This window comes from Cryptotermes secundus, unplaced genomic scaffold (assembly GCF_002891405.2).
Source record: "Cryptotermes secundus unplaced genomic scaffold, Csec_1.0 scaffold5, whole genome shotgun sequence".
Lineage (NCBI taxonomy): Eukaryota > Metazoa > Arthropoda > Insecta > Blattodea > Kalotermitidae > Cryptotermes > Cryptotermes secundus.
Window position 1 is genome coordinate 5,439,941 of NW_019724742.1, and position 23,009 is coordinate 5,462,949.

The 23,009-nt window shown below is 39.4% G+C and overlaps 2 protein-coding genes across 5 annotated transcripts in view; one reads left to right on the forward strand and one right to left on the reverse strand.

Moving 5' to 3' along the window:
- Positions 1–6,168, reverse strand: part of LOC111862680 (tetratricopeptide repeat protein 17) — a 26,863-nt gene extending 20,695 nt beyond the window's left edge. The window contains exons 1-3 of the mRNA XM_023848241.2: positions 5,947–6,168; positions 5,390–5,655; positions 4,716–4,824 (exon numbers count right to left, since the gene is read on the reverse strand). Coding sequence (XP_023704009.1) covers positions 4,716–4,824; positions 5,390–5,655; positions 5,947–6,045 — 474 coding nt within the window. The 5' untranslated portion in view covers positions 6,046–6,168. The remainder of the gene's footprint in view (positions 1–4,715; positions 4,825–5,389; positions 5,656–5,946) is intronic.
- Positions 6,169–6,258: 90 nt separating this feature from the next.
- Positions 6,259–22,974, forward strand: LOC111862681 (zinc finger protein 239-like). 4 transcript variants are annotated; one of them, XM_023848245.1, is made up of 5 exons: positions 6,259–6,279; positions 11,170–11,291; positions 13,224–13,349; positions 16,986–17,150; positions 20,403–22,974. In XM_023848245.1, exons 2-5 carry the CDS (start codon positions 11,289–11,291, stop codon positions 21,363–21,365), a joined length of 1,257 nt encoding a protein of 418 aa, XP_023704013.1. In that variant the 5' UTR covers positions 6,259–6,279; positions 11,170–11,288; the 3' UTR covers positions 21,366–22,974. The 4 variants fall into 4 exon arrangements, with proteins under 4 accessions (XP_023704013.1, XP_023704016.1, XP_023704010.1 ...); XM_023848248.2 differs by lacking the exon at positions 6,259–6,279 and adding an exon at positions 6,307–6,989 and having other exon boundaries at positions 22,376–22,974; XM_023848242.2 differs by lacking the exon at positions 6,259–6,279 and adding an exon at positions 6,308–6,989.
- The last annotated feature ends 35 nt before the right edge of the window (positions 22,975–23,009 follow it).

A 23,009-nucleotide genomic window follows, 5' to 3' on the forward strand; every position in this document is an offset into this window, starting at 1 on the left:
CTTTCTGTAGCTTTTGAGGATGATGGCCTGAATCGAAGATGTCAGTTATTGCACAAACTGGGACAATTGAGGTTAGAACAGTTTGAAAACTTGACTGACTGACTCATGCTTTTGTGGACATTGCTGATAAGCTGCGGTCAATGAAGAAACCTCTTGATGACGAATTCGTAGCGGCAATGATGTTGGCAAATTTGCCTGATAGGTTTGAACCAATGAGACAAACCTATGATAATTGTGGTATAACAATTTCTACTGACTTGATTTCCAGAAAATTGCAAGAGTATGATGACACGAACTTACATAGTAAAGAAGATGTGGCTCTTCTGTCTCATGGAAAGGAAAGGTTTCCAAGAAAACCTAAGTGTTGGTTGTGTGGTGAAATTGGCCATGTACGGATGGACTGCCCCAAGAAAGTGCAGAATTCCTCGAAACAGGGAACTAAGAAGAGTTTTTCAAAGCAAGAGGACAAGATGTCAGCTAAGAAAGAGAAGACATCTCGTCGCGAGAATTCCTACTTCGCAGCACGGACATTGGAGACCAATGATGATTCTAGTTGGTATGTCGACTCAGGGGCTACTTCTCATTTGACATCTCGACTGGATTGGTTTAAGAAAGAGAAGGAGATGACTGGAGTAGAAGTGTTCACTACGGGAACAAATAAATTAGAATGTCTAGGATCTGGCTCTGTTCGGGTAAAGTTTAAGAATGATGACTCTATTTCAAATATTAGTAGTGTACTGTATGTTCCAGAAGCCAGAACAAACTTGTTGTCAGTGAGTAAATTGGTTGATAAAGGACATGTTGTTGTGTTTGAGGAATCTGGTTGTAGGATTTATAGTAAACATAATATGTCTATTAAAGGTAATGTTCTAGGTACTGCATCTAAGGTTGGGAATCTGTTCAAAATGGATGTGGAGGAGATGGAACGGGTCAACCTAGCAAAAACTGATAAAGATAAAAATTATCAGCTCTGGCACAAGAGGTTAGGTCATATTAATCCAACCAGTATGAAGATAGCTAAAAATGGAGTATGTGAAGGTATTTGTTTTAATGACACTGTACCGGATACATGTATATCTTGTATAAAAGGCAAGTTTGCAAAGAAACCATTTAGGGCACGTAAGAGTAAAGCAAAAGGATTACTGGACGTAATCCACTCAGATTTATGTGGACCTATGGAAGTTGAGTCCTGGAATGGAGCTAAGTATATTCTTACCTTTACTGATGAATTCTCTAGAAAGGTTTTTGTATATTTCATAAAGTCTAAGAGTGAAGTGTTTACTGTTTTTTGTAATTTCAAGGCTCTTGTTGAGAATCAAGTTGGGAAGACTATTAAAGCCCTACGAACTGATAATGGTGGGGAATATATTTCTAAACATTTCTCTGATTATCTTGAGCAAAATGGGATAGAGCATCATGTGACAGTACCTTATAATCCTCAACAAAATGGATTAGCCGAAAGGGTTAATCGTAGTCTTTGTGAGATGGCCAGATGTCTGATGAGTGAAGCAAAGTGTAATAAGCGAATGTGGGCAGAAGCCATCAATACGGCAACTTACATTAAAAATAGGGTTCCACACAAAGCTTTGATAAATAAGACGCCACAGGAATGCTGGTCTGGGGAAAAGACTAATGTATCCCATTTTAAAGTATTTGGATGTGTGGCATACATGCATGTACCAAAGGAAAATAGGCTTAAATGGGATTCTAAATCGAAGGGGATGTGTTTTGTAGGATACTGTGAGAAGTCTGGAAACTACAGACTGATTGATCTGTCCAACCCTAAATCGGTAACATTTGCACGAGATGTCATTTTCTTGGAAAATGTAAGGGCTAGTGTAGATGAAGAGAATGTAAATGCATCTACTGATTTCATCAAGCCTAGCTATTTTGGGTCTGAGATCTCTGATAGTGGGGATCAACCTGATGCAGAAAAAGTATTAGATGACTCTACTGTAAATCTGAATGAGAGTGATCATACTCCGGTTGCATCTGTATTAAGTGATGCTGAAACTGATGATGTACTTGCAGTTCCTGTACAACAGGTTGAGAATGAACCAGGTACAATGATGAGGGTTAGACGCCCACCATTGTGGTTGCAGGATTATGAAACTAATTTCATGACTGTTGAAAGTTTTGTTGACAACTGTCCAGATTCATATTCAAGTGCTGTTAGAGGACCTGATAAAAATAATTGGAAAAGGGCAATGAAAGAGGAGTATGATGCACTCATTCAGAATAATACATGGAATCTAGTAGAGCTGCCCAAAGGTAAGAAAGCTATCTCATGTAAGTGGGTGTATGTAGTTAAAAAGGACTTACAGAGTGATCCCAAATACAAGGCACGCTTAGTTGCTAGAGGTTTTTCTCAAATTGATGGGATTGACTATAATGAGACTTATTCACCAGTTGTTGGAAGGTCTGTAATAAGATTTTTGTTAGCCTTGACTGTTGAGTTAAATTTGAAGATGTATAGTCTTGATATTTGCACAGCCTTCTTGAATGGAGAATTAGAAGAAGAAATATACATGACTCAGCCTGAGGGTTTTACTGTTGAAGGATTGGAAAATAAAGTTTGTCTATTAAACAAAGCTTTGTACGGATTGAAGCAAGCTTCACGTACATGGAATACTACTATTACTAAAGAGTTGGTAACTCTTGGTTATGAAGTTTCTGTTAATGAGCCATGTATGTTTTACAGAAAGATGGATGATTCATTTACTGTTTTAGCATTATATGTTGATGATTTCTTAATTGTAACCAATGATATCTCTGAAAAAGAAAGACTTATAAAGAAACTAGGATCTAAGTTCAGATTAAAAGATCTTGGAGAAACTAAGTACTTGTTAGGTATGAGAATTAGGAAAAGGAATGGAAGTATTTATGTAGATCAAGAGGAATACATATGCAAGATACTGGAAAAGTTTGCCATGATAAACTGTAAAAATGTATCTACACCTCTTCCTGCTGGTTGTAAGCTAGACAGAAACAATTCTGATAAGTTAAGTGAAATTTTCTCTTATCAAAGTTTGGTTGGCTGCCTCAATTACTTAGCTCTTATAGCAAGACCTGACATTGCTTTTACAGCCAGTTTCCTAGGTCAATACAATTCTTGTGCCACGGCTGAACATTGGAAATGTGCCAAGCGTGTATTGCGTTATCTAAGAAAAACTAAGGACCTGTGTTTGGTGTATTCTAAGACAGGAAAATCCATTGTTGGGTACTCTGACTCAGATTATGCTAATGGAGAAGATAGGAAGCCTTACTCGGGAAACATTTTTGAATTAGCAAACGGACCTATTTCTTGGGAGACAAGGAAGCAGAAAAGTATTGCACTTTCTACTACTGAGTCTGAATATATTGCTCTAAGTGAGGCTTGTAAGGAGGGTGTTTTTCTCAGAAAAATGTTGATGGAACTATTAAATGATGACTCTCCAATTTTGATGAATGTTGACAATCAAAGTTGTATCAAGTTAGCCTCAAATCCAGTATTTCATTCCAGATGTAAACACATCGATGTACGATATCATTATGTAAGAGAGGTAGTACAGAATGGATTGATTGATCTTGAATATGTGCCTACAGAAATTATGAAGGCCGATGTAATGCCGAAGAGTTTACCTAAGGTGAAGCATGAATATTTGCTAGATGCATTGGGCATGAAACCTTTTGATTGTATAAATTGAATTTATGTGCCCATGTGATTGTACCATAATATTTTGGTTATTATTATTAATTAGAGTTATTTAATTTACATGCTATGATTACAGGGGAATGTTGGTAATACTAATATATGCATGTTGTTTCTGTTGTATATGTTGGTAATACTTATATATGCATGTCATACAATCTAACCACATGGCTGTCCCAGTACGGTTCCAGGCAGTGTGGTGGTAAGTTGGTTTTTTGTATGCGCACGTGCACGCTAGTACGTATACCAGATGACATTACTGGATGTAAAAGTGGAAGTGTGTCGATCAAGAAAAAATAAACGAAAGGTTTTACAACAGATAGAGCAATACAGTGCACCTTCTGGTCAAAAATCAACATCTTTGAGACTCATCAGGCACACACTTTTTTGAAAAATATGTGTTCATGGATAATTTCTCCAATGTTTCTCGCTTCCGCTAGGAATTTCATGATACTGTGCTCTTCTACACTAGGAGTGACGAGGACTGACACCCTCTTTTACTAGCTCTCAGGCACAGCAGAAGGGCACATGGCCACTTGCCTGGCAGTGAATGCAAGCTGCCACCAACTGCCCATAGAAGAGTTTAATTTTTCTAATGCACATATCTTCAGAAAAGATTAAAGTCCAGGTTTATCTTGCACCACTCTCATAGATATAATTTGCAAATCCACTGGGAAATGCATCTTTGCAGAATTCCAGTTGACAACCCATGGTTCCAGTTCCACATGTGACACTTCACTATCCTAACTGTGTGGCTCTTCAATGTTTTCATAAGACCATTAATGTTCATAATTAAATACAATATAAACAAGAACTGCTTTCTCCTTATTTAGAGTGCAGGAACCTAACCTTAAGGTCAAATCAGCAGATTCTCCTGGAACATTGGTACATCTCTACCAAACTAAACAGAATCACATTCCAGAGGCCAAAACCTTAATATTCACCACTGTGAGGACCTCAAATCAAAACTAAACAAATCAGTCTCAAATAAAATGGCCATCGCAAGTAAAACATATCTACTTACATGGAGGTGCTCAAATGTTTGCATACTGAAATCCAAGGAAAATGTGTGCATACAGAAAGGCAATGAAGGTCCATCTGCAGGTACACCAATTGGAAGGTACTGATCCAACCTGAAACAACAATCAATGAGATGTGAGGTCCTCATGGAGGTGAATATTAAGACTGAGGTCTTCTGAGGAGTCATGCTATATAGTTCAGCAGGAGGAACTGCTGCCTCCATCTACCGAACTACCAGGTGGTACACACAAAAGTAAAGTACTGCATTCAAGTGCCTGTAAACATCTGAGTTTTACTATGCCAAATGGGCCAGGGCACATTTCATCTTACCACAATCTAACACATTATGGGGAGAAAGGGTTACATTCTCTGGAATCAATAATCTCCATTATATTAACCAAACAGAGTAATGCAACAGGCTTACTGTCCTCCAAGCCTTGTTGCTAAAATGTACCAAGTAGTTAATCATAGCCTTCTCATTGGTTTGAGCTGTAATGCAGGAAAAAATATACACATCAGATACAACAAGCTTCATGACATCTTTTCCACTACCTACAAAAAATGGGCACCAACCAAAGCATGCAATAACAGAGGTACTGTTTCATTATTACATACAAAGAAGAGCTACAAGTCAGGTGCTTTAACCTTCTGTTGAGATGTTTAAAATGACATTCCCACCTAATGCGATCCTGGATATCACCAGCCAGGCTGGGATATAAGTCTGTATCTGACAAAGGATGTCCAGCCCAAAGACAATCAGGATCATGTGAATACAATCGAGCTTCTAGGTCTGTTGCACCCTCTAGACTGGCCCACTTTCTGTCTATGGCAGCTTTGTGTGACACCAGTTCCTTGTACAGCATGTCTATGTTTCTGACTCGTGATTCCTGCTCCAGCAGTGCCAGCAGATCATATGGGCGGCGAAGATGGAAAGCTGAGTCCAGCTGTGAATAATACATATTCTGATGGAAAGCGGATCCAGTTAACAACAGATGTAGGTCCTACCTCAATGAATTCTTGTACCATAATAATTCTAATACCTACAATTCTACTATTTAAAATATACAGTATAATTTAACCTCAGGAACTGAGAGAAATTAACAGAAATATGTTACTCCATTCTACAGTGTAATATTTAATTCATATGTAAACAATCTGGAACTCTTCTGATCATCATAGCACAGCCACTATAAAAATTACTAATAATTACACATAACACAAGTGACCTTCCATACCTGTGATTGTACACGTCCATTCTCTGTAACAACCCAATGTGTAGATGCCGATATGCCTACGAATATCTCAAACAGCGTAGCAAAAATTTTCCACTTCATCGCTCAACTGCTCCCTTACTCGGGGGCCTCTCGGCGGACACAGCTGTTCTTCTTTACTTCTTTAGTTCTTTAACTCCTTTACGTTCTTTACCACTTACGAATTTTAGCACAAAAATATGACAGATGGCAGCATAATCAACGATGTATTCTCATACCAATACTGTAGCATTAAATATAACTATCAATTATTATATAGTACTTCGAATTCGAAACCGCGTGGGTAACGATCGCAAGGTATGTTGCTGTTTCGTCAGCTGTGAAATATACATACTTAAGCCGACCAGCTCTTTGCATCTTCTATATGGGATTGTTAGCATTTCATATTGCATTGTTTCCCATCTTTCATTTCAAAGTTTACATAACGTGTCAATATTGATAATGGCCTACGAAGTTCCAATATTACACCTGAAGTTTATGAAGACGATATAATTTCCACCAGAAAATATTTGCAGTGGCTGTACTAATTAATGGGACAGTCTTATGTGTTACGTTAGCTTCAACTCTGCTGCTAAAGAAATTAAATATCCTGTTTTATGAATCAGAAATTAATTCCATGTTGTGTGACTCATATCTGACACCAGAGAAGTGTATTTTTATAGACGTGAATAATTATGGTCCTGTGTGCCTGCGAGTGTTCGAAGGGGGTGGGAAATTAACCTCTAGAATTATTTTAAACTTTTTAACGTTTACCCAGTAATGTAGCACAAGTGTAGTTTACTGGAGAATCTCATTGTTAAGTCAATCTGAATGATAGAGAAATCGTTCCTTTTTAATTCAGTCTCCTAATGAAAAGCAAATGGAAGGAGGGTTTCTAGATAATTAGATTCTGTTGAGAAGAAGGTAGCAGTCTGCAATGCGGTTAGTTCTCTTTCCACATTACAGAATGCAAGTGATTGCAAATAGGAAATTATGGCTCTTCGGCATCTGGATTCCTTCACAGCAAGGTATGACAGAACTAATGTTTCAGTGTGTGGTTCGTACCTATCCTTCGTTTTAACACGGATCCTGGAGTCCTGAGTGTGCTTCTGTGGGAACCCACCTCAAGAGAAGTGATAACAGTTGCCCGTATCGTTACGTAAGAGGCTGTCCATCTTGGCGCGTGTGCCTCACTGTTCAATTACGCTCATAATTAGCGACTACCACATGCCTTGAATAAATCAGATCAGACCAGTAGCAACTTTAATGTAACCCGAATTCTGATCGTGACATTTCTTCCGCCACGGATGTACCTACATAATGGATATATGCACGCATGTCCCCGTGTTCTCCCCCTTGATACAAGAAACATATCCCACGAAAGTTACGGTTAGCTTCACGTTCTAGCCAGCTTTAACCATAAAGGAAGCGGCCTCCATAGTCTAAGGGTAACGTTCCCACCTCATGACTCAAGGTACGCGGGTTCAAACCCGGCGGAGGTCGTGGAATTTTTAAGGGCGAAAAAATTCAGGGAACAAGTCCTCCAGGAGGGACTTTAAGCCGTGGGTCCCGTCTCGTAGATTTACGGCACGTAAAAGATCCTCATGTCTCTAGGAGACCTCTAGCAAAATTAGGCAAGTTTCCCGCCCAAGTAGTTTCCAGTGCCTCTGGTAGATGGGGGAAGTATCGAGGTACCGAGGGCCGACCTCGTTGGCTGAACGGGGCTGATAGCACGCACCAGTACCGGTAGGGTATGACGACTGGTAGAATATCAAAGGGGGACGTACAATAGACTATTAGTCGCGGTGCATGGGGAAACCCACCCCCTCTAATAATAATAACAACAACCGTAAAGAACCATACCACCTGTTATTTGGTGAATGTGCTGTCGGTAAATTAAAACTCCCAACGTCAATGCTCGGAATCGAACTCGTTTTGTAGTAAACGGGAGAGCCGTGCATTCTAGTGACGAGACAGCAACATATACACTGATCCTATGTACATTCAGTAACTGAGAGAAGTAGTATTTCCACCTATTCAAAATGTTGTGGGTCACCATTCTCATCCTTCCCTATGTTACTTCTAGACTGGTAACCCCTCTTTAATGAATTTATTCCTCTACACAGGTCTCCAATATTCTTGTTCTTACTGTTTGTTACAAGCTCATTAATTTTATCTTTCAGCCATACCATCTTCAGCTAGCTTCACGTCTTATATTGTTCAAATTATCTTCACTTATTTCGCTTGGATCCTGTAACCACTGCAGTCTGGCTTGTTTCCTTTTATATAATAATTTTGAGCATCTTTCGTCAAACCATGGCTTATTCTTCTCAATTTTCTAATAACTTGGACTCTCTTTGGTGAAATGTTGATATTCTCTCAAGCTCAATTAATATCCACCGTAGCGTCTGAGTTCTCCAAAGCTGCGAACCAATTTGAGATTTCAACATGATACTGCTCTTTACCCTCGAGCTCATTTAATCTCTTGAGATTGAACCTCTCCATATGAAATCTGTTCATTGTTTCTTTATTCACTGCCAGTCTCTCATCAACTTTTGTTACCCCTGGAAGATCAGCCATAGAGTACACATGAATGCCATCTTCTATCTATCAAGCACGATATGATCAATTTGATTGTGAGTCTTTCCATCAGAAGATGTCCAAATAAATTTATGAATGTTACTGTGTGGGAACATTGTACTTTTGACAATCAGATTTTTTTAACATGGCAAAGTTTACTACTCTAACTCCATTATTATTACTAATTTCGTGTAAACTCTCATTCCCAGTTGTTGGTTTGAAAATGTCTTCCCTGCCTACTTTGGCACTGAAATCCTAAAAGAATGTTCATGTGATATTTAGGGAATTTGTTGAATACACGTTCTAGTTCGTCATAGAAGCTGCTCTCCGTATCATCAGTTCTACAGTAGAACACTGCATGCAGCAAAACAGCTCTGGCTTTATTACATTTATACTAATTTCATATGAGCTTCCGCTCCTCGGCTGTCAGGAACGTTCTTCTCCCATCCAGCAGCTCCCCAGAGCTGAATCGAACGAGGAATGGGTCGACATAAGGTTCGTACGACTAAAACGTTAGTAAAGCATGTTTTAAGGAGTGACAAAGGCAGGAAAAAGATAAGAATAGACTATTAACACATGTAAGCGTAACTATAGGCGGGAATTGGACTGTTAATTAGATTTATTGAACTCTTACAGAATGTAACTACAATTAAGTATACCTCTATCACTAATTCATACACTCTCTGCACTTCACTACAGCACACACTAAGTCTTCTCAGTCTACTGCATCTTCACCGGTTATCGCCAGGTAATGGCTTCCAACGCCGTAGCGTCCTCGTCTTCCATGTTCACACCCTTACTGGCCGGCGACTGTCCCACAACCAACTAAACTCTACACTCCTGCTTATGCACCTTGACACAGACTGCATATAAAACGCCGCTTCCAATAGTTCTATTGTTGCCTCACACAGCTGTCGCACTGACCGCGTAGGGAACACCGCTTCCCAGTTAGGCCATTGGTGCGTGTTAGGAATCTGTTGCCTAGCAACGAGTCTGAATGCTACAGTATACTCAACGCAAACAAGGCTGTCATTCAGGAGAAGGGGAGAAATGCACTTCAGATATAGTTAGTGCCTCGTAACTTCAGCCGCGCGGAAAGTAAACGCTGTTGTGGAGCACGCGAAGCTGTACACTTGCTGTGGTGACTTTCATAGTTACTCCCCAAGAGGAAAACATTGCCTACGGAGACCAGGAGTAGATACCGCGGAATCGATACAGTGCAGTGGAGCGAAAGCACTGGCTTATCGCACTTCTGGCCAGCATAACACCATATCACACATACAATCGCTATGACTGGTACCAACTGACAAGCAACACAGCGTACGTACTATAAACCTGACCACACTCCAAAATGCTACATTCCAAACTGATAGTACCCACACTGACGTAAGCTGATAAGACCTCCCCCAGCTCCAGGAGAGATGGTCTGACCCCCTCTACCGTGGCTAGAGTTCCGAGGAACTAACAGTACATGTGAATGATTCGCAACCTAAAGCAGAAAAATATGTACAGAATGGACCAGCTGACTAGTTCATTGCATACATTAGGCGAATCATTTAAAGATGAAGTAGGAAAAGTAAGTCAAGCCATCTAGGGAAATAAACAAGAGCAGTCTAGTAGTACTGTTGCATTCTGTTTGTGGTGCTTACAAATAAAAATGGAGGGGTTACCGCCACACAAACAAATGTTTTATTATTTTTAAATTCGGTTGGTGGGGGATATGTTTCTCAGGGCTCTGTTCCAAAAGGGCATTCTGTTTCAGACAATTTTCAAAGGTTGGTAATGTCATGTCAAGAGAATTTTATAGCGTGTGCGTGCACACAGTATCTGATTGGAAGGCGGCCCATATACAGAATATGTAAATTAATGCATGTGAAAGGTAAAAGGTAGATGAAGTGACGGGAGGTTGGAGAGAACTGCATAAGAAGTAACTTCCCATGTGCTGTTAACAAAACAAAGCAATGAGAAAAAGAAATTTTATTATATACAAAAAATAAGTACCTACTTAAGCTACTTCCCAAAATAGTCACTTTCTGAATAGCCCTTGGGGTTTGATTCTCAATAAGGTCATTGGATTTTTTAATTGACCTAGTCCTTCCAGCCACACAATAGTCCTGGAGTTGACTCAGCCTTTAACAGAAATGGGTACCAGGAATCTTCCTGGGGTCTAAAGGGTGCCTGGTGCATAAGGCTGTCACCCTCACCGCCATCTATGAGCTATTTGCCTAGAAAATATGAGAACCTCGACATCTAACAACCCTCTGGGCCTCCATGGCCTGTTACAGGGATGAGTATGAGTATGAGGGGTGAGCCATAAAAACCGGCCCTTGCACTGCGACCTTCAATGATCTATTGTGCATCTGTTACAGGGATAGCTTTACGTTTTTTGTGGTAATTCACCACATCAACCCTGCTGATGGAGGAGATCAGTCAAATGTTGTTTTTTTAATTCAACATTGACATTGCTGATGGCCTGAGAAGATTTTTTAGCACCCATGAAAGCTTCAAATCCTAAATATGTTATGTTCCTTACAGCACTTCTAATTATTATGTTCCCTTTCAAGACGACTGTATTCCATATCAGTTAAAATTATTGGAACTTGACTCTTATAAGCCACTTTCTTACAGAACCCTCAAATGGTCATAACTGTTCAACAGTTTCTAAGATTAAAGGATACTGCAGTCTCTTGCAATAAGAGTGCCAAAATTTGTAGTGCAGAGAACTGACATCCTAGTCTGAAGGAAAAATGGTGAGTGTTTGGTGCAGGGAAGTTTGTTATGTTGTTTGTTCCATTAAATGGTTGTTAAAACTTAATATTTTGTGAGAAGAAAGTGTTAATTCTGTTTCCCATTCTTTGAGTTCTGTGAGGGTTGTTGTGCTTATGAAAGGTGTGGCTTTCAGTTAATGTTGAATGAATGAATGAATGAATGAATGTATGTATGAGGAGTAGGCCTCCTCGGCCCTTGCCCCGCGACCTACAGTGGTCTATTGTGCTTCTCAGTTAATGTTATTATGTGCAACTCAAAGAGATTGGAGTATTTTATTTTTCTCTGAAAGTTGCTATAGTTAGTGTTGAGGATGTATGCAAATACAGAGAATTAGATGAGTGTGAGGATCGTTTCATTGTCACTGTTTCTAATGTGCATTGTCGTACTTCATGTGCAGAAGACTTCAGTTAGGATCATAATGACTCGAATGGACACTCACTCACTAACTGGTCCTCTCCTCCAGACACACACACACACCAAATGTTGACTTGGCTGGTGTCAATGTTGTACAACCTTCACATATACCACATACAAAACACCGTTTCCAAGAATTCCTCTATTGCTGAATGACTTTTTAATAGGCTGTTGCCTGGGGATGGCCCAGTTATTGTTAATGCAGGAGTGTGTTTTGGTTGCCATGGAAACATGGTTAGTGACCATTGCATAGCAATTGATGACTTTTCTCGGTTTGCTATGCCAGCTTTCAGCCATCATGTCACATTATGTTTGTTTGTTGTTTGTTTCTGGATAGCTCAGTTGGTATAGTGATTGGCTGTGGGCTGGATGGCCGAGGTTTGAATTCCGACAGGGATACGATACTTTTCTTCTCTACAGCTTATCCAATGGGTACCAGGGGGTTAAAGCAGCCTGGGCATGAAGCTGACCACTCACACCCTCATAGTGCTGAGGTCAAGCATGGTTATACCTCCACTCCTCCATATATGAGCATGGCATAGTGCTTAACTAATTAAGTGCAAGAACAGCTTTTCTGGGCACTCACTATGAGGAGAAGCCATGCATAGGAAGTATAAGAGGCTGAAATTTGGCAGCAATCAGGCCTATGACTGTTCAGGTGACTGCTATGTCAGAGTGGTAAAAGGAGTTAAGGCATAATCTGCTGCAGAAGCCTGCATTGACATGCCCTATATATGTCTTGCTTAAGTATTATTCACTGTAGTAAAGTGACAGAGCATGTATGCTGTCCATAAAGTACAAATGCCCTTACCTGGATGCTGCGTGAATGCGGGTACACTTGTGCAAAATTACGGTTGAAACAAATGTGATGCCTGTGCCTGGTGAGGGCCATCAGCAATTTGACTGGCACCCACTGTTCTAAGTAGTTACTGTAGGATTCTGACGATGGTGTATAACACACTGATATATTGGGTTTTTGGACTTTATCCATCGTCCTGGTTTTTAAGATAACTAATAAAAACACGACGTTTCGGAAACTGGATCTGTTTCCGTCCTCAGGTGAAGGAATCAATCACTGGACACACTGGTCCAGTGATTGAGGCTAGCTCTTTCTAACGGACCCAACAGAATAGGTGTTTTCCTTCACCTGAGGACGGAAACAGATCCAGTTTCCGAAACGTCGTGTTTTTATTAGTTATCTTAAAAACCAGGACGATGGATAAAGTCCAAAAACCCAATATATCAGTGACCCACTGTTCTATTTGGAGGGGGGCAGCTGCATTAGTGACATTAGAATATTAGAAGTTTGAGTATTGAATCATCTGTTATGTGTGTTCTGTCTTCTTTTGCTTATACCACATTACATAAAAAATAAGACAGTTCAATTTTTCAGTGGGGGAAAAATGTGTAAAATATGTATCATATATTCAAAGTAATGTAGTGTTTTAAACAGGAAATATATTGTCAAACAGGATTATCCTTTATTTATAATTTTACAGGAAAATACAGTAATCAAAGTAGAAATAGATGTGGATGTTCTGAGTGAAGAAGAAGAAGCAATTGACTTGAAAAGTGATGAGGTTTATATATCATCATCATCACTTCCTGTAAAGCCTGAACCCAAGGTGAGTTATGTTTTCAGATGTTTTTATTGCTGTTATTCCCCTATTTGTTGGAATTTATTTTGATATGTTATTCTTAATATGATATTCAACTCAGAGTGTTCATAAGAATCTAATATGTTTGAATGGAATATTATTCTTGTTGGGCCAATATAATAAAATCTCCAGCCATGTGGTTTTTCCTCAGCAGTGCTCCTATTAAAACAGGACACAACACCACTCTCTGAATTTGGATTGTGTATGTATGTGGTGTCCAAGGAGGAAAGGTTAATATTCTGGGAAGTCATAGTATCGGTCATTCTGAGCATGTGTATGTGTGCATGTGCCCTATCCCAAAAAGTTTGTGAGATAGAGCTATATCACTGTACAGTACACTGTACAGGAATGAGATGATTTGCAAAGTGCAGTGATGTTGATGGTGGAATTTTCAAAAATGTATTATACTAGGTAAACTGCACTAACTTTGTCACTTGAACAAATAAATATCAGTATTAGAAACAGTAGTGTGCATGCGGTAGAGTAGTTTTGAGGCACTATACTACAAGCTGGAAGGTTGTAGGTTCAGGTCCTGATGAGGTAATTGGATTTTTTTCAATTGACCTAATCCTTCCAGCCACACCATGGCTCTGGGATTGACTCAGCCTCTAACAGAAATGAGTACCAGGAATATTGGAATATTCTTGGGGGTAAAGGGCGGCTGGCGTGTAGGGCTGACAACCTTGCCACCATCTATGAGCCAATTGTCTGGAAGATGTGGGAACCTCAACATCTTGCAACCCTATGGGCCTCCATGGCCTGTTACAGGGATACCTTTACTTTACTTTACTTGTATGTAGTATCTTTTTTCTTATCAACACTTTTGGAACTATACAGTGAATTAGCTGTATCTCAGAAAATGTTCGGAATAGGACCCATACATATTGTCGTGTGTAAGGTGGTACACATGACGAAAATGAGCTCTAGTACAGAGTATTGGATTTATTAGCACTTTGGTTACACCCTGTCCTAATTACATATACTACAGTGCTATCGCTGATCTACACATTATTATTCTCTGTCACACACACACACACACACACACACAGACACATGTGCGCGCATGCACACAAGAGTCCTCTCCTGGTAGTGCAATTAAAACACAGGAAGTAGTGCTTCAGATCATTCCAGATATCACATAAATAAAGTCTTCAAATCTTCACAATTTGACAGACTTACAGTGGGACTCCTACCGAGAACTCAGAACTCTTGTCACTCACTGCCACTGTCACTTCTAGTTCCAATTCGCTCTGAACTTGAACCTCACAGATTTCGTTATATAGCTGCAGCACTAGTGCTTCAAATCACTCCAGATTATGGCAGTACCCGTGTATGCATATACGGCCATGCATATAAATGCAATACTGAATTGCAGAGGCTAGTTGTGAACTCTAGAGAGGCAGCACACAACTGCCTCACCTCATGTATGAGCTTCTTTGTTACTGCCATGGAGTCATAACTATTAAGGATAGACTGAGAGGGAAAATATATGAGTTGCATGCAGTTGCAATGCCTACTTATGCAAATGACCCCACAATTTAAAATTTAAAATTTAGAGAAAATTTTAAAAGGTTTTAAAAACATCATAACTAAAGATTTTTAGAGTGCTACTACAAGAATATCGGGTTTGACGTGTGCAACATAATCTACATACCAGACACATATCAACGATGTAGATGTTGATAATACGAAGAATGTGACATTGTGTTTTTAAATGTTAAGTTTTAGACTGGGTTCAGTGTGGCAGCAACGTTAAGAGTATACACCTGATGATGGCCGATAGAGGCCGAAACATGTAGTGTAGAAAGAACAAGATCAAAGACATATAAATATATATTGTTTGCACTTAGGACGGAGTTTGTATCATTTATCGTGTAGAGTGCAACAGGATGCTTAAATATAATAGTATATAATAATATTTGTTTTTCTCATTGCTTGTTTTGTTAATAGCTCACTGGAGGTTACTTTCCAAATAGCCCTTGTACATTTAGTATTATGTCAGATCCCACAAATTGTAAACTCTCTGTGACTTAGTCCGCAAGCGAACTATATCGACTGAGTAACCGCTGCTTGTCGATGAAGTTTAGTGCCAACTTTTGCGGATAGAGGGTGTCGCGTGGTCAGTGCAACGAATCCCCACGGCCGTTAATTTCGGTTTTCTAGACCGGAGCCGCAGTTTCCTTGAAATAGCTTCTCAATTATCATCACAAGGCTGACCCATTACTTCTCAGAACAAATCTTGTAGTGCTGCAAATCGAACCCGGACCTCTGGATCTGTAGCCAGGAATGCTGACCACTAGAGTCTAGACTACGTCCCACCAATTGTAAACAGCAAAGAAAATGTTTTATACTATCGAAACTAACTAACCAAGCACTACGCCATGAAGGCGTATGGGGGAGTGGATGTATAGGTCCACATTTGCTTGACCTCGGAACTAGTTGGAGGTGTGGTCAGCTTCACGCTGCTTTACCCCCGGGAAAGAGCACCCAGTACCCATTGTATAAGAGGTTGGGTGGACCAGAGCCCCTCTGGACAACATGTTGAAATGAAAAATTTTACCCTACCAGGATTCGAACTCTGACCCCTTGGTTGTCCAGCCCATAGCCATTCACTATACCGACTACACTATCCCGACTCCTGTTTATACTATCACTGCGGGTTATATGTAGTCTGTTACTTTTTGTGCATTTCCTCAAGAATCACCTGATGATGGCCTGCCTAGGCCAAAACATTGTGAACTGATAGAAAAAAGCATTTGTGTTATGGCAACCCATTCACTTTTATCTATGTTGAAGGTAATGAGCCTTCATGTTCCATGAAAGGTAGGGAATTTCTTGACCATCTGAGAGACTGTTAGATTCTCACCCCTGACTATGTTGCATGGATTGAGCTAGGTTCTTTCAAAACTCTTAGTAAGTTTGAGTGTACAACACCCTCGAGTATGGCCAATTTTATTTAATTACATGAAATTGGTCACACTCGAGGGTGGTGGTGTTCACTTAATGTTAAACTGTGTGATGGACTAGACTGCCTTATATTAAAATATCTGAACAAGTTATTTCATCGTCAATTTATTTCTATTTTTAATGATCTTTTGTTAGTATCCACATATTTTATCATATTAAGTATAAATATTTAACAGTCTTCTATTTATTTTTCCCTGATTTAAGTTCCATGAATGCTGGTTATCTAACATGATGAACTAGTCTTGAACTACTCCTAAATAAACCAGGTCTAGCATTGTGCCTGTAATTAAACATTATATGGATGGTGTACCTTTAACCCTTTGCATGTCACATACTGAGTATGTACCACTTCTGTCAGTAGACAGTGTCAGGTTCGGAGGAAAGAAGAAAACTTTGCATGACTGTATGAAGGTCAGATGTGGAAAACGGTATTTACCACAAGGCAGCCTTTGCATTTCTGTATGTCAGGGCTTAGCAGTCATATTTACAGTGTTGATTTTGATAGCTGTAAAGATGAAAATGTATACAGTACAGCTAATGATGGTAGTCTAGTGTAAATTGGTTATGATGATTGTATGCTTTTTTATGTAATGAATGAACATAGTCATGATTCATAGGGATGCTGTGGTATTACAGAACTACATGGAGATTCTGAAAGTTGAACCTACTTCATGTAGTGAGACATGTGTAACATCTTTTGTTGATGGGAATAAGGCCACTGATGTAAAAGTTGAGGTCACAGATCCACAAGAGGAGGATCCTTTGTTAGTAACATTACCAGTAGTACCTGCTGAACATGAGGTGAGTTATGTAGGTCTGGGTGTCCATTATTCATGACATTTTACAGATATCCAGTATTTCCTGTTGCATTAACTATGTTCATCTGTCTCTTCCCATGAAACTCCACTCTTGTGACTGGGTTTTGAGTGCAGAGCTACTTTCCAAACATCTGTTATTTTGTTGCTCATTGCTTGTATTATACCTCCTCCTTTTTGTCAGAAGTCAGTTTTAAGATACATTAAATTAAATAATGAGCAAACAGATGTTTCAAGCAAATGTTATAGCTGCAAAACCTCCCATAGTTCATCTGCCCATCCTTCATAGTGAAGGATATTGAATGGGGAAACTGTGTTCTTAAAGATCTGTGACAATGGTTTTTTATGGATTGACATTCACACTGTTATAGGAGTTACCTCTGTTTCCATACTATTGCAATTGGATGTTTGTGTACTGATTGACATTATTGTTGATATTTGGAAACCAACATCAGTATGAATACCATTCTACTGCAGTCACCTGTAAACTAGGCTGCCCAAACTGCACTGATTTCCAAAATTAGTGGTCATTGGTAGGAGAAAGAGATTAGCAGAACTCTCAGAGCAGCAACTAGCTGAAAGTTTGCATGTAAGTTCTGTGGCAGATTATGCACTGTTTGTCACAGTAATAAATGATAATGAAAAGGATAAAAGTGGCTTTGGTGACTGGGCCTTTTTACTGGAAACATATTGTGACATGTTGCGCTAAGGAGAACCACCCCCCACCAGCAGTGACGCGGCGGGTGAGTCAGCGCTCCCCTCCCCCTCCTCCGCACGGTAACGAAGCCCGCCCCGCCACTCCCCTCCGCGGTGACGCGGAACTGCTTCCTACTGTGACGTGGAACGTAACAGGCAATCCTGCGGCTATATAAGTAAGCTGCACAACCGGTACCAGAGTTCTAATGTGGATACCAGCGAGTTCTACTGTAGCAGTCGGCGACTTCAGTTGTACAGCCGCCGAGTTATAGTGTGGACATCGCTGAGTTAAGTAGTCGACGAGCGAGTGTGTTATCAACAGTTCTCCAGTCAGCCGACTATAGTTGGAGTAAAGCAGCCGTCGCGGAAAGAAGAACCGGACGTGTGCGTGATTGTGTAATTGTGAGCGTTTGATACCGCGATACATAGCTCCCCTACTGTAAACGTGTAGACTACTGAAGACAGAGTGAACTGATTTGCGCATAGGGTTATAAGTCGTGAAACCCCGCAACAGTGTTAACAGATTAATGCGATTAGGGTTATAAAGTGTGAAACCCCGCAACTGTGTGATAATTAATTGTAGCCGTTATTTGTAGATTGTTAAATAAACCAATTAACCATCTCTACGGCGTCTTCAGTAACGTAAACACGTTACACTGGTGTCAGAAGTGTTACGAACTTAAACACGCCACAAATTGAATTGTTGTGCATCGAATATTGTACTGCTACAAAATGGAGATGCAGCAGATGATGGAAATGCTGGCTAGGATGGACGCCAGCATGAAAAACAACAATGAAATACTGGCGAAGGCAGATGCCGACCGTAAGGATTTCATGGCAAGAATGGACGCCAACATGAGATCCTACCAAGACAGAATGGAGGACAATAGAAAAACTGACAAGGAAGAAATGAAGGCCGATAGAATGAAAGACAGAGTAGATTTCCTGGCAAAATTAGACGTCAACCAGAAACAAACCGAAGTCATGCTGACAAAATTAGACGCCTACCAAGAAAAGGCGGAGGCCGATAGGAAGGCCGACAAGGAAGAAATTAAGGCCGAAATGCGATCTATGCGGTCAGAGTTGGATGATAATATCCAACATCGAGTTGAAAACATTTTGGCGATCGTTGAGCACGACAAACAGACTCTACGGTCAGAAATAACTGAGCAGATTGAAGTGAACACACCATGACGAATCACTAAGCTACTCTAGCCACATTCTAATATTCTGCATATGTTTCTGAATTTGCATACCAAATTTTATTAAAAAATTAGAAGTTGGTCTTTTATTGCTTCTTTGGTTCTTCAAAGAAAAGTCACAAATGTTGTTTGTATACATGCCATTCTGTATTGTGTTGTAAAACAATATGGAGCCAATGATATTTGCATCATTTACAGCAGGGGCTCTTAAACTGTGGAACACGTGTTTTAGGGTGGGGGCATAGAAAATTAATTTTGGAGTTCAAAGAAAAGTAGAAAAATATGTTTGTAATCATGTAATAAATATTTACTTTGCAAGGTTGTCATACCTTTAATTTTTCTGAATGTTTACTTCCAATATGATATTTTAGATTCATTTCTGTCATTCTCATCGTTTACAGACTAGTTCGGTTCCTATATTAACCGTACTCCAACAGTTGCTGCACCTTCATGGCCTCCTACTGTTCTAATTATACTCTAAAACTCTCCCCAAAATGAACAGTACTAACACAGCCTATCAGAAACCTGTGTATGAACCCAAACCTCTCATCCAGTCCAGTGTGTTATAAGCTTTTGAGCATTCATGGTGTACTGGGTATTAGAACAATTTCCATTGAAGAGGCAGTGAGATTGTTTCTTAATGCATTTGTTCCTTTGTGAGGTTATTCATCCATGCATCTATTTATCCATGGGTTTGTCCATTAGGGAAAATATTAGATTTCTTCTTGTTTATTACACACTTTTTTCTTTTTGTAATTTTTAATATATGCTTCATTCAACATGGGTAGTTGGATTATTTGTGAATATACTGGTAAGACAAGTAAAGTGATAGCAGTGAATGTAGCACAAGTTCCAGTGGACATCTACCATCCTAAAATATTTCTGCCACTACCTCTGAAACAAGCAGTTCAGAAGAATGAGATATTAATGTTAGAATTGGAAAATGTTCTGTGTTAATATACATTTAGTCAATATTATGTATGATATGCCTTGCAAATTCTGAGGAGTGAGAGTGGTATTATTGGATAGCAAACCAAGATTTGGTCTCAGGCACATCAAATGAATTATTGGTACAGGTGTACAGTACTTACACACACATAGGTTCCCATCATGTGCTTGTAGTGTTGTTTGTTGTTGTCTTTTGTACTGTGTAGGTGGGTGCTCCAAAAAAATATTCAAGACCCCCTGATTTACAGCATGCTGTACACCATGTCTCCTAATGTAATGTGATTTAGTAAAGAATATAATTCAGAACTGAAATAATTATTTAAGGCTGCCTTGGAAACACATACTGCTTTGTGTTAATATTTAACCTAATATTTACCTTTCTTTCATATCAGAATATTCTGAATGGCCATCAACCCACACATGCTGAGAAGCATCCCTACTCCTGTGATGTGTGTAACAAATTCTTCAGTGATCAGAGTAATCTGAAGACACATCAACGCATACATAGTGGAGAGCGTCCATATTCGTGTTGTGTGTGTAATAAATCGTTCTGTCAACAGAGTAATCTGAAGAAACATCAACGCATACACAGTGGAGTTCGTCCTTACTTATGTGGCATGTGTAATAAATCTTTCAGTGATCCAAGCAATTTGAAGACTCATCAGCGCATACACAGTGGGGAGCGTCCATATTCATGTGATGTTTGTAATAAGTCATTCAGTAATAAAAGTCATCTGCAGACTCATCAACGCATACATAGTGGGGAGCTCCCATATTCATGTGATGTGTGTAATAAATCATTTAGTGTGCAGGGTTCTCTCAAGATTCATCTACGTATACATAGTGGAGAGCGTCCATACTCATGTTATATATGTAGCAAGTCATTTAGTGTACTGAGTTCTTTGAAGATTCATCAGCGCATACATAGTGGGGAGCGTTTATATTCCTGTGATTTGTGTAATAAATCATTCATTGTAGAGAGTAATCTACGAACACATCGATTACTGCACAGCGGAGAGCGTCCATATTGTTGTGATATGTGTAGTAAATCATTCACTAAACAGAGTACTCTCAAAACTCACCAACGCATGCATAGTGGAGAGCGTCCCTACTCCTGTGGTGTGTGTAATAAATCTTTCAGTGTACATAGCTCTCTGACAACACATCAACGCATACATAGTGGCGAGCGACCATATTCCTGTGAGATATGTAGTAAATCATTTAGTGTGCTGAGTAATTTGAAGTCACATCGACGCATACACAGTGGAGAATGTCCGTATTCTTGCAATGTGTGTAAAAAAACATTCAGTGATTTGAGGAAATTGAAAAGACATTTGTCTCAGCACAGTGATTAATGTTCATATTCATGTGACTTGTTCACAAAATTGTTCAGCGTTCCGTGATGAGACACACACACATATGAGTGAGGGAAAATTTTTTTTATGTATGTAAGAAGTCATTTAGTGTTTTGAGAAAAGTCACGGAAAAAAGCGTCGATGTTGATGGTGGAGGAGAATGTCAATATTGATAATTATGATGAATTTACATATAAGTCCATGTCATCTGCTTTGGTGGAAATTTAAAATAATGGGAAGGTAATAAACAATTGTAATGGATTTTCTACCACAGATTTTTTCATAAAGTTAAAACTAGTTTTAAGACGTGTGTGACTAATCTTACCATCACTAAAGTTCTCCTTACATCAGTGTATTGCATAAGAAGGAAAACCAATATACATGAACTCCACAGTGTCCCAGGAGGAATGGGCAATAATATTCTTCTTGCAGGTCACTGTATTATTATTATTAGTCATCCAAACGGTTTCTGAGACGAGCCATTTCACTGTATGGTACACTGCACACTGTAGAGATGAGCAACATGCCATGTCCTCACATGAGCTGTGAAGTGTTTTTATGTTGATAGAACTTTTTAAAATGTATTATGCTAAGTAAACTGCATCAATTTTGGAACTGTACAGTGAAATAGCTTTATCTTGGAAGCTGTTTGGAATAGGACATGTACACACACTTTTTCTCAGAATGGGCCTTTCCTCCTGGAACACTGTATATAAAGGTTATTATGTGGTCTGTAGACACAGATGGTTTCTGTTGTTCATTAAAATACATAATGGTGAGGGTTGTAATGTTACAAAAATTTTCTCCCAATATTTTATGATGTATGCTTATAGCTATGAGCCTTTCCTCTGCACCAGCATCTTTCTTTATTGAAGTGTTATGATACTTCTCTGTTCATATGGTCTGGCCAACATTTGGCACCATAGTTTTTCTGTAAGAGACCATGGGGGGTTGCATTGATGGCAGCTCAGCTGTGCAGTGAGACTGGCTTACCTGTCTTTCTTGTGTAGGAAGCAAGAGCCTCTGGGTCATAGATGGTTGGTTCAGAAGATTGGTTGGGATATGGCTTAAGCAGCACTCCAAGGTAGAGCATATCTTTTCTGTGGTCAGTTTTCTATACTACAAGAAGCAGCACAAGATAGTAACAGTCATGGCACAGTTCAGATTTCTTGACATTCCACAGATCCTTCTTTGGGCTAAACCACAGGATGCGGAACTCGTCACAATATCAAAATGATTATTTACTTTCATGCAATAATTTACATATATAATTTAATGGCATACTTACGTATCATACATAGTATGTAAATAATTTCCATTTCATGCCATGCAGTAGGCGTGAAATTGAAATACACAAAACATTTTTAACATGAAGATGCATGTAACGCCATGCGTAAATGTTTCCTGTTTTACAACGCTACCAAATCAGAAACAAAACTTACCATCCATCAGAGAATAAACAGTGACGGATGTATTTAATTTACAAGCACCGCAACATCCAAACAGAGCACATGTAGTACATAGTTCAGTGTGTTTTATTGCAGCCCTTGGAAAATCGATGCTATTGGCGGGCAACATAGCCACCTTTACATCCTGAAAGCATTTATTCCATGAATGAATATTATCAACATAATTGGTCATAAG

What these genes read in the sequence shown, in the direction of transcription:
- LOC111862681 (XM_023848245.1), top strand. An exon ending in CTGTAAAGCCTGAACCCAAG is followed by an intron (nt 13,350 to 16,985) that starts GTGAGTTATGTT and finishes GTGGTATTACAG; the next exon opens with AACTACATGGAGATTCTGAA. An exon ending in TAGTACCTGCTGAACATGAG is followed by an intron (nt 17,151 to 20,402) that starts GTGAGTTATGTA and finishes CTTTCATATCAG; the next exon opens with AATATTCTGAATGGCCATCA.